Source organism: Neoarius graeffei, chromosome 28 (assembly GCF_027579695.1).
Source record: "Neoarius graeffei isolate fNeoGra1 chromosome 28, fNeoGra1.pri, whole genome shotgun sequence".
In the NCBI taxonomy this organism is placed as follows: Eukaryota; Metazoa; Chordata; class Actinopteri; order Siluriformes; family Ariidae; genus Neoarius; species Neoarius graeffei.
Window position 1 is genome coordinate 27,977,762 of NC_083596.1, and position 12,629 is coordinate 27,990,390.

General features: G+C 43.0%; 1 protein-coding gene across 6 annotated transcripts in view; it reads right to left on the reverse strand.

The window, feature by feature from the left end:
* scai (suppressor of cancer cell invasion) overlaps window positions 1-12,629 on the reverse strand; it is a 274,289-nt gene that overhangs the window by 124,532 nt on the left and 137,128 nt on the right. For all 6 annotated transcript variants that reach the window (XR_009651884.1, XM_060912894.1, XM_060912895.1 and 3 more), the window contains one exon: window positions 5,008-5,160. Coding sequence is in view for 5 of the 6 variants with exons in the window: in XM_060912894.1 (XP_060768877.1) it covers window positions 5,008-5,160 (153 nt within the window). In the remaining variant the exon portion in view is untranslated. The remainder of the gene's footprint in view (window positions 1-5,007; window positions 5,161-12,629) is intronic.

A 12,629-nucleotide genomic window follows, 5' to 3' on the forward strand; every position in this document is an offset into this window, starting at 1 on the left:
GTGGACATAAGATTCTACAGAATCTCCATCTGCCTCCCCAAAATGAAGATGCCCTTTGGTTTTGGTTATAAGGTTTGAATCTAAAGAAAATGCAGAAGTGACCATATGTTTGCTCTTTTCACTTGGAAGACCTACGAATGAGTCCTGTATCTAAAGAAGTGTTTGGGCTTTGATGCTGCATTGAAAACTCTGAGGCGGTATCTCCTCAGGAAGATATCACCACATAAATGCAAGTTAAACTAGTGTCCCTGAACAGCAGCTGGTGCAGATAACTAACTTGTACAGTAAAACAGCTCATAGTTCAGAATTTGCAGCAAACAAAAAGAAAAAAAAATATTGTATCTGAAAAAAGTAGAGCTTTTTTTTAATTTATACTTCTACTTGTGTTAAAGTCCAAAACTAATTGGAAATGTCCTTAGGTATCCAAACAAAGAACTGTGAGTTACTGCAGTTAATAGACAGTTCCTCTTCAGGAAACCTGAGTGACTGCAGACATGAGTTAACTGGTCATGTCTTCCTCACACAAGTGTCCTCATCGGGGGGGAACGACGACCCTCAACAATAAAGGCATCATAATAGCAATAATTTACAGTACTTTTATTACTTCACTACATTTACAAGCAATTGTTTCCAAATCAAATTGGAAGCTCCACACAAAAAGAGGAAGAATACAGTATTATGTATTTCTGCATTGCAAAACAAGGTGGATGACCACATTTTAGTTGGTACACAACTAAATCATGGTATGAACCAGCAGCTGTTTCAAGAACATCACACGTCCTTGGACAATTACTTGAACACACGTCCACAACAGGAGGAGAAGGGAACAAATTACCGTTCTTACTTTCAATAATTGATCATATTTCAAATCATATCTACAGGATACAGCCAAAAGTATGTGGACACCTATCACAACCAGAAGTGCCCATTCCAAAACCATGGGGTTCACATGAACCTGCTCCATTTTTTGCTGCTATAATAAACTTCAGTGTGCTTTCAGATGGGAAGTGATTCCCATTCTCCATTACGCACCCTCCCTCCCCATCTCTTATGTGAAAGACTGAATGACTGTAGTTGTGGAAGTGATATGTAATGCAGTGAAGTGACCATGGGAACAGCACAGTAATCAAACCACGTCTGATAAACCTACTTGTAAATTAATCCCCTTTAATTTTTACTACTTATAAATTATATCTGACATCGCAGCTTTCCTGGAAGTTCCGGGAGTCTCCGGCATATTGATAACAGCTCCCTGACGTCCCAAATTAGATACAATATCCCGGAATCTAGAGCAAGTGAGCAAGCAAGAGCGCGTGCCCATGAGAGAGTGTGTGTGTCCTGATTGCTCCATCTTGTTCAGTAGACCAATCAGTTTTCTGTGTGGGCGGGATTTACGTCTTCTCTCCAGGACCGAGAGTCCAGTGTATCATGGCAGAGTTCCCAGAAAAAGAAAATACAAAACCCATTTCACCTCAGACTGCATGAAAGTGTACCCTTGCCTAATAGCGGTTGTAAAAAAAAAAGACTGTGTTGCGTGCTGTGCTGTATGCAGCAGTGACTTTACCATTGCCCATGGTGGGTTAAACCAGCGGCCCCCAAGCCCTGGACCGGTACCGGTCCGTGGGTCATTTGGTACCGGGCCACACAGAAAGAATAAATAACCTGCACTATTTCCGTTTCATTCATTATCTGAGTCTGAACGATGTTTGATTTTGAAAAATGACCGGATTCTCTCCGTTACATCCGTCTATAACTCACGCTTGACCAGAGCATGTGAGCGGAGTGGAGCGGCGAGAATTTCGGTCCTCGCTCACGGAGGTGGTCGCTCCGCTCGCTCCCCGCTCAATGTCGCACCATGCCGCTTCGCCCGTTACCGCTCAGCGCTCCACCAAGATTGCATCCCGCTCCACTCCACGCTCGCTCAAAAAATATGTGCACGCATGCGCGTAGTGGACGCGGAGTACTTCCCGTATCTCTGCCCTCTGTCCCCCGCACTTTTTACAGCCATTACAACCACTTAATTAATTTTTAACACGTGGAAACGCGTTTTTCCGAGCCGCCTCTAAACGCATCATGAGCAGGCGGAGCGCAGGTGGCAAACAAACACCGCTGTCGTTCATTCTGAGCCACGTTGGGCATGCTTCAGACTCGTGATGTGAGCGGTAACGGGGCGAAACTGGAGCGGGCCATTGCCTCACTCCATCCTTCCCATCCTTGAAAAAAAAAAAAATCCCGCTCCGCGCTCTTTTCAAAATTCGTCCGCTCCGCTCACATGCTCTGCTCTTGACGCATGTCAAGACGCTTATCTCAGCGACCAAGAATGTTGGAGAGAGGACATTACTCATGTTATGTTGCTGACGCGATGTTACGAGGATGCTGCTAATAAAGTTGCATACGAGTACACAGTGGATTCACGTTTATTACTATATTTAGAAAATACCACAGTTTATCCACCACACCTTAAAGGCTGGGCCGTGAAAATATTGTCTGACATCAAACCGGTCTGTGCTGCAAAAAAGGTTGGGGACCGCTGGGTTAAACGATTGTAAGAGATGTTGAGGTGAGTTTAACCACAGTCGCTACATGCCACAATACACAATCCTCCTCTGGGAGTCCTTCCCACTGAAAATGCATTGAATACTAGCAGGTAAAATGTGAAGTGTCTCACTCTTTTGGGAAGGTTTTCCAGTAGATGTGTGCTAATTTAGCCACAAGAACATTCATTAGATTAGGCAAACCATAGGTGCTAAAGAAGGCAACTGGACTTGCTTGAAATTCTTGAAGACATTTCACCCCTCATCCGAAAGGCTTCTTCAGTTCTGTTGACTAGTGGGGAGTTCCAGATATTTATCCTGTAGTGGACCAAAAGATAGCCACCATCCTGGCTCCTCTTGTTTGAAACATGCCACATCAATAATACCCAAGATTTTGCCACTAAAGTTGCAGACCTAAAGCTAGACTCAGATGAACCATGGTTTCCTACAATGTCACTTCTCCTTTCCCCTGCACTCCTACCACAGAAGCAGTCGAGTTGGTTAGGAAATGACTTCAAGACAGGACCTTACCGTTCAGAATGAACCTCACCACAGACGACATCTGCACCCTGCTTGACCTCTTCCCAACCACCACCTATTCCAAATTCAATGAATGTTTCTACAGACAGAAGCATGGATGTGCCATGGGCTCACCGGTCTTCCCAATAGTGGCAAATCTATACACGGAGGAAGTGGAAAACAAAGCCTCAACCATTTTTGCAGGAGTTGCTCCCAGCCACTGGTTCAGGAATGTGGATGATACCTGGGTAAAAATCAAAACCCATGAGGTGGAAGCCTTCACAGAGCACATCAATGCAGGGGATATCAACATCAAGTTCACACGGAAGGACATCAGTGGAAACAACCTAGCCTTTTTGGACTGCAGCATGCACATGAAACAAAACAGAAGCCTTAGCATCGAGGTCTACTAGAGACCCACATACACAGACCAGTACCTAATGTTTGACTCCCACCAACCACTGGAACACAAATTGGGGGTCATTAAGACCTTACATCACAGGGCTCAGAACATTCCTACAATGGTAGAGGGAAAGGAAAAGGAGCAAAAACACATCAAGGCAGCATTTCAGAAGTGCGGGTATCCCAACTGGGCTTTCATCAAGACCAGAAAAGGAAACAAACAGAGAAGAAAACGGCAACAAACGCAAGAACATTGTCATTCCCTACATTTCTGGACCATCTGAGAAACTCAGGAGGATCTTCTACAAATACAACATCCCTGTACACTTCAGACCCAGTAACAGTGAGGCAGAAATTGGTCCACCCTAAGGACAGAACACCCAGGCACAAACAGGACAACATAGTGTACACAATTCAATGTAGTGAGGAATGCACAGACCTGAACATTGGGGAAATGTAACGTCTGCTTCATAAGCACATGGCTCAACACAGGACTCCGCAGTCTATCTTCATCTCAATAACAAAGGACACTCGTTTCAGGACTGCAATGTATGCATTTTAGTCAGAGAAGACCGGTGGTTTGAAAGAGGAGTGAAAGAAGCCTTCTTCATCAACCTGGAATGACCATTGCTGAACAGAGGTGGTCTGTTGCCTTCTTTAGCACCTACGGTTTATGATGACCTGGATGACTGAGAGCCTTCACAGACATGTTAGGTTGGGCATTGATGTCCCGTGACAAGGTCTGATGAGCAGTCAGGGTTCCAATTAATTCCAAAAGTATTAAGTGGGGTTGAGGCCAGGGCTTGGGCCATTCAAGTTCTTCCACATCAACCTCAGCAAGCCATGTCTTTATGGACCTTGCTTTGTGCACAGGGGCACTGCCATGATGAAACGGGTAATGCTACAGCTTACAAAGCTATTTTAGACAATTTCTGCTTCCAACTTCGTGGCAAAAGATTACAGAATGCCCATATGAGGGTGATAGTCAGGCCATACTGTTGGCCACAGTGTATATTTGTAACCACTAAACAATACATTTTCCACACATTGCTTTCAACATCTTGCAAATGGGCCGATTCACCCTTTCCAGAATCCAATCCATCGTTTTTATTTTAAAAGAATGTGACTGCTACCTGCTAGCTCTCTGTGCAGCAAAGCCTCCGCAAAAAAAGTGATCCCTTCAAAAGCTGTCTCAAACCTTCTTCATCTGTGTGTCATACATAGAAGCTGTGAACAAAATATGTCTTGTGTTTTTCTTTCCTTCATTGCTGCCCACAAGCCAGATGAGGTTGGTTTGGGTCCTTTACAACACCATAACCAAATAAAAACGGAATGAATCTGTCAAAATAATTAAAAATATAGATACTTTCAGAAAATATCTTCAATTTTACATTACAATTTAAGATCAGTTGTCTGCATTGTTGCACATTGTTTATGGAATATAGCTAGCACTGAAAATGGAAATTCACTACTTGGTGGGGAGGATTCTGGAAAAGGTGAGCCAGCTCCTTGAATGCACAGAATTTAAGAGGTTTCAGTCACTACAGTGTACCTGACTGTTGCAATTGCCAACAATGAGGGCGTCGGCCAAGGTCAGCTGACCAACCACCATGCCTGGCTCAAGCTGTGGCACACCCCCTTCCTGCATTCGATTGGACTTGACCACCACTGCATTGTCATCATTCAGGATTGTAACTGGATCTGCCTAAAGAATCATGCAAACTGATTAGCCAAAAAGACAAAATAAACCAAGGAATTTTATAAAGCATAAAACATCATTAAAATGCTACAAAAAATAGATGCAGATATTTTTCAATTTGAGTATTATACCAATTGCAGACTGAATAAATTCTTATATATTTACCCTAAATTCAGGAAACAGTTAAATTTTCCATTTACAATCATGGGAAAAAGAAAGTACACCCTGCTGGAATTTTAAGTTTTCATTTAGCAGGGCCTAAAGAAAAATTGTGTGGTCCTCACCAACGTCTATAAACAACTTTAAGTGACAACAAAAAACACAACAGATTTCAATATGTAGTCATTTTTCCACAGAAAGTAAACAAACATTCCAGTGTTAATTTTGTCACCAAAATTGTTGGCATTAATTATTCATTTCTTCTATTTCATGACTAAATTGTAAAATGACAATGAACTGGAAAAAATATTTGACAATGAAAATTATGGTGAAATTATGCATTGACAGACAAGATGAAATAGCTAGCTCTGTTGGGGCAGACAACCTAGCTTACTTTCAGGGAATTTTTACAGACAAGATAACTATCCTTCAGCAAACTCCATGACAGTATGTTAACTTCCCTGTTTCATATTTCTACCATAGTTGGGAAGTACAGGTGAGAAGCTTGGCTTAGTAACAGAGCTCACAATGCTATAACACTATTCTTACAGGTACAGGGGTCAGGACACACACGGCATTGGTCTGAATGAAGTAGCATCTTTATATGAAAATCATGGTCACCATCATCACAATGTACAAAATGCTGTCTTCACTCAATTACCAGCAAAATAGTAACAGACTTGTGGCCAACTCCACATTTGTATAGCCCCACCACCAGTCGTATACCAAAAAATAAGTTAAAAAATAATAAAATAAAAGCATCCCTCCCATAATAGCCCATTTTGAAGCTACAGGGCACATTCCACAACAAATATGAAACTATCTGAGAAAATTCTGAAAAACCTTGAGTAAAATTAGACTAAAGTTAAAAATGAGTTCCACTGACTAATTCTTGACTCAAACAAAAAACTAAAATGTGATTAAAATGTAACTACAATGTAAAAGACTAAAATTAAATTTAAACTTGCCAAAATTAACATTGTAACATTCAGAAAGCAGCTGTGTGTGGGGTGGGGGGTGGGGGGGATCCTTCCTACTTCTGCAATGATGAAGCGAATAATTAGCAGCCAAGTGTTACTAGTAAAATGCACATGATTAATCATCAACAAGTGTGACTACCTCTATAAAAGCAGAACCTCTGGCAGTTTGGATTTCTGGAGCACTCAAGTATGTGTCCACATTATGCCAAGAAGAAAGGACATCAGCCATGACCAAAGAGAAACAATTTTTGCTGCCCATCAATCTGAAGTGTTATAAGGTCATCTGCAAACAATTTGAAATTTACCATTCTACCATGAGGAGGATTGTTTACAAATGGGCCTGCAAGACACTTGCCAATCTTCCCAGGAGTGAGTGTGCCAGCAAATTCAGTCCAGCATCAGCTAGTTTAATGCACATTCAATGATCATGACCAACTGCTTAATCAAAGAAAGAGTAAATAAGTATGGCTTTCATAGATACAATTTTGCAATTCTAAGTCATGCTGCCATATTATTTGAGAGAGAATGGGCTATTTCCTATCCTAGCCTGGCTTTGGACTGATGAGACCAAAGGTAGAGATGTTTGGTCACCATGTACAGTGCCATTTTTGGTGAAAACCAAATACGGCATATCACCCCAAACACCTCACACAGTTCAAGCATGGTGGTAGAGGGATGATGATTTGGGCTTCTTTTGCAGCCATAGGACCTGGGAAAGTTGCAGTCATTATCAACTTAAGCTGGGATGACACTGGGTTATGCAACAGGACAATGATCCCAAATACACCAACAAATCAACATCTGAATGGCTAAAGGAAAAAAAAAATCAAGGTGTTGGAATGATCAAGTGAAAGTCCAAACCTCAACACCACTGAGATGTTATTTTGAGATCTTAAGAGATCTGTGCAGTAAAGAATGCTGTGCAGTAAAGAATGCTGTAAAGAAGAATGGGCCAAAATGTCTCCAAAATGATATGAGAAACTCCTACAAAAAACATTTAAAGTATTGTTGCTAAAGGTGGTTCTAAACTGTTGCTGAATTACAGGGGCCTTTCACAGGACATTATAACTGTGGATTTGTTTTTGAGACTATATTGCCGGGCAAGCTTTGTGTGTGACATCAACTAGCACAAGTGTACATAAATGATTGGAAGCCCAATTCAGTAAACATGTACAAATAAACTTACCAAAGTTACATCTAAAAGAACAAATGTCAAAGACTTGTAGTGCTTTTGGATGTAATAAGAGATGTGGAGATACGCCTGGTTTAACTTTTCACCCCTTCCTGGTGTATTGATAACAGTAGCTGTCATAAGACAGCTTGGAGTAGACAGGTTGTGGGCTGTCATAAAGTTGTCATAACTTAAGCATGTGTGAGTAAAACAACACTGACTGTTAACTGATCATAGGAGAGTCTTATTTAACTATTAAAATAACAATACATGGTACCAGGATTAATGGAACACATGATAAGGACATACTGTTACGATGGAAGGAATCAAACAGCCTGTTGATCTCCAACTGGACAGGAACGTGGATGCAAATTGCTGCACATTCAAGTAACGGTTTCTCTTCTACATGGAAGCGATTGGAGCCTCAACTTAACCTGATGCACATAAAGTAGCTTTGTTGCTGACAGTGGCTGGCCCCCAGGCTATTGGGGTGTATAATGCATTCATGTTTGAGGTGGATGATGATAAAAATGTGCTGAATAAGGTGCTGAAGCTCTTTGATGACTACTGCACGCCTCAGAAAAATGAGGTTTATGAGAAATGCGTGTTTCGCTCCCGCATGCAAAAACTGGGAGAGTCCTTTGATACCTTTCTGACTAATCTAAAAACAAAAGCACAAACATGCAACTTTGGACAACTTAAAGATTCAATGATACATGATAAAATCGTTTTTGGAATAAGTGACTAGAGTAAGAGAAAAACTGCTGAGGGACAGTGATCTAACTTTGGATGGAGCGGTTAAACTTTGTCATGCTAATGAACTGTCTGCCATGCACGCGAAGGCATTTGGAGAAAATAGCGCCACGGTAACAAGCACAAGCACGCTGGGACTGGACACCTTATCAGTGGACATTATAAACAAGGACGCTAGAGGGTGTGTGGAGCCTAGGAAAAAGGCACTGTATGACTGCAGAAGGTGCGGCAAGACACATGCAGCCTGGCAATGTCCGGCATATGGAAAGAGCTGTGCAAAATGTAAAGGCAGAAATCACTTTGCAAAGATGTGTCTTTGGGAGGAAAAATCTGATGGAAGGAAGGCTGTCAATGCAATTGAAAAGGAAGAAACTTTGTTTATTGGAACGGTGCAATGTGAATCACAATGAAGTGCACACTGTGGGGCCTCAGAGTGAAATATGGGTAGCTCCTGTGCTTGTAAATAACACCATAGTTCCTTTTAAGCTAGACACAGGGGCTAAGGCAAACCTAATAAGTAATATCACTACGATGACCTGGCAAGGGCCATTGAATCCATTCCAGCTCACAACCTACTGCTGGTTGTAGGGGACTTCAATGCAAGAATAGGACCAGAGGATGCCAAATTCACATTCCATAAAGAAACAAATAGGAATGGCAGACAGCTGCTGGACCTGGCAAGCAAGAAGGATTTAGTCATTTCTAGCACCTACTTCCGCAAGAAAGCAGGAAAGCTCTGGACCTTCATCAGTCCAGGAGGCATCAAGTATCAGCTAAACTACGTGCTAATACGTAGAAAGTGGCGCAACAGCATGCTGAACGTGGAGGCATACAACTCCTTTGCAAGTGTCGGCTCGGACCACAGAATCGTATCTGCCAGGATGAGACTCCGCTTGCGGAAAAAGAAAGCAGAGCCAAGAAAGAGACAGTACGACCGGAACTTATTTAAGAGCAGAAGAGACATACAGGAGCTGTATACGATTGAAGTACACAACAGGTTTCAACCACTACAGGAACTAGATGAATCTGCTACAGACAGGTATGAGAGGTTCATCAAAGCCACTGAGGAGGCAGCAGAGAAGGTGGTCCCAATTAGGAAGAGGGGAAGAAAGACAAGGCACTCAGAGGACTCAAGGGTGACATGCTAGAGACGAGGTGAATAGGGCGTATGAATGATACAAGGAGGACACAACTGTAGAGAAGAGACAAGAGTACAGTCAGGCCAAAAAGAAGTTGAAGGAAACCTACATAGCAGTCGAGGAAGATGATCTCAGCAACAAGATCAGAGAGGTAGAGAAGGCTCATGTGAATTGCAAGCATGGACAGAGCTGGAAACTCATAAATGACATCACTGACAGAAAGACAACTAGGAAGGGTCAGCTGAAAGGAAGTACACAAGAAGAAAGGATTGAGAACTGGTACAATCACTTCAAAACTCTTCTTGGGAATCCCCCTAGCATTACAGAGGAGGATGAGGAAATTCCTACTGTGTTTGAGGATCTCAAGATAAAGGAGGGCCAATTCAATCAGGGGGAATATGAGAAAGCAAAGAAATCCTTGGTTGAAGGAAAGGCCAGTGGGGAAGATGGGATACCACCAGAAGTTCTGAAGAGATGTGAAGGGTTAGATGAAATCATCCTAGACTTCTGCAACAGAGCACTGATGAGGGGGGAAAAGACTGAGCAGTGGTCCCTGTTAAACATCGTTCCTATACCCAAATCTGGTGATCTCAGACTGGGGAGCAACTACAGGGGCATCAGCCTGAGCTCACTAGGAGCCAAAATCTTCAACAGGATGCTGCTAAACAGAATAAGGCCAGCTGTGGAAGAACATCCGAGACACAACCAGAGAAGGAAGATCAACTGTCGGATACATACTCGCTCTACGCAGACTGATCAAGGGCATAAAGAGTCACAACTTACCTGCCATAATCACCTTCATAGACTTTAAGAAGGCATTTGACACCATCCATAGGGGCAAGATGCTGAAGATCCTGAAGGCCTACAGCATCCTGGAGCCAATCGTTAGCACCATAGGCAGGCTGTACGAGGGCACCAGGGCTAAAGTGATAACTCCAGATGGGGACCACCAGGCCCTTCGAGATACAAGCAAGAGTGCTGCAAGGAGACACCTTGGCACCATACCTATTTGTGATAGTTTTGGACTATGCACTCAGGGTAGCCATAGAGGGGAAAGAAGAGGAGTTAGGCTTCCAATTGGTGAGGAGAAGGAGTAGAAGAATTGGACCAAGAACAGTCATGGACCTGGACTTTGCTGATATAGCACTCCTTTCAGAGGAAATCTAGCAAGCCCAGAAGCTACTCCGGAATGTAGAAACCTCAACTGCAAGGGTGGGCTTACAGATGACTGCAGGAAAAAAACAAGTTCATGGTATTCAACCAACAGATGCCAGTCTGTATGAAGACCACAGATGGATCTGTACTCGAGAAAGTGGAAGACTTCAAGTATCTGGGGTCACACATGGAAAGCACCTCTAAGGACATCATCTCCCAAAAAGCAGCAGCATGGAGAAGATCTGGAACAAGCTTGGGAAGATCTGGAAGTCAGACCTTTCAAGTAAGCTCAAAGTACATCTCTTTCTTTCGACAGTGGAGTCAGTGCTCTTATACGGCTGCAAAGCATGGACAGTCACTCCTAAACTGGAGAAACAGCTAAACGGTTGCTATACGAGGATGTTGAGATGTGTTCATAACATAAAATGGGACCAACACTGCACAAATAAAGAGCTGTATGCTGGACTCCCCAAACTATCCGATAAAGTACGAGCCAGATGTCTGAGGTTTGCTGGACACTGTTTCAGAAATAACAAGGAAGTAGTGTCCAACTTGGTGCTGTGGTCTCCAGCACACAGGAAAAGGAAGCCTGGAAGACAGCCCCTCACCTATGTGGATGTGCTGAAAAGAGACACTGGTCTACAAGCTGATGGCATGGGGAAGGCTATGCAGGACAGGAGCTTCTGGGCTGCCAAGATGGTTCGGGTGGCAGAGGAGGACTGGCACCCGACATGAGTAAAGTAAGTAAGTCAAGATTGGGTAAATTCCATGGTCTGTGACAAATCAAACTAAAATGATAAATTGCACGTTTGTATGGACCTGAAGGATCTGAACGCCAATGTCAAAAGAGAACACCATCAGATTCCAAAAAGGGAAGAAATCATAAGTGAAATGACAAGAGCAAGGGACTTTTCAAAAATGGATGCCTCACATGGATTCTTGCAGCTGAGGATCAATGAACAGAGCACTAAGCTGTGCACTTTTAATACTCCTTTTGGCAGGTACTCATATCAGCGCCTGCCTTTTGGTATCAGCTTAGCCCCAGAAATTTTTCACCGAGCGATGGAGCAAATTGTTGAAGGGCTAGATGGGGTGCGCATTTATGTAGATGATCTGGTAATGTGGGGCTCCACACAGAAAGAGCATGACACCAGACTAGAGAAAACCCTGGGGTGAATATAGGAATATGGACTCAAACTGAACGGAGACAAATGTGAGTTCAGTGTCAATGAGATTAGGTTCCTAGGGGACAAGATCTCAGCGGGAAGGGGTCCAACCAGACAAGGAAAAAGTAAAAGCCATAGAGAAAATGGAAAGACCTAAGGACAGAAAAGGGGTGCAGTGGGCCCTAGGTATGTTTAACTACCTGGGGAAATTCATACTGAATCTAGATGGGAGGACTGCTAATCTCAGAAAGCTGTTGCACCAAGAGACAGGGTTCCAATGGGGACATGAACTTGAGACAGAATGGAAGGAACTGCTACATCTTTTAACAAGTGAACCTCTACTAAAATTTTTCTGCCCTGAAAAGAGAACAAAGGTGTCTACAGATACCTCCAAGGATGGGTTAGGGGCTGTACTTCTTCAGGAACATGAAGGAGAATGGCAGCCAGTGGCGTATACATCACGTTCCATGACAGCTGCAGAGTGCAGATATGCACAAATCAAAAAGGAATGTCTTGGGTTGGCTTTTAGGTGTGAAGAATTTCATACTCATGTCTATGGACTTCCAAAGATTATTTTGGAAACTGATCATAAGCCACTGCTCAGGATTGCAAAGAAAAACCTGTGAGACATGTCACCCCAGATACAGCATCTGATGATGAGACTGCAACATGATTATGAGCTCACATATTTGCCAGGGACACAGATGATCATAGCAGATATGCTATCCAGGACTGCACCATGGGTCACACATGACAACAAGTTAGAAGATGATGTGGCTCTACATGTGAACATGGTCTATACATCCTTGCCAGCCACACAGGAACAGCTATCAAAGATGGCCTCTGAGACATTGAAGGACCCCACTCTGAGTAAAGTGATGAGAAATCTCAGAGAGGGATGGAAACCATGCTATTTCACGCTTATACAATCTTATTTATTCTTTGCAGCTAA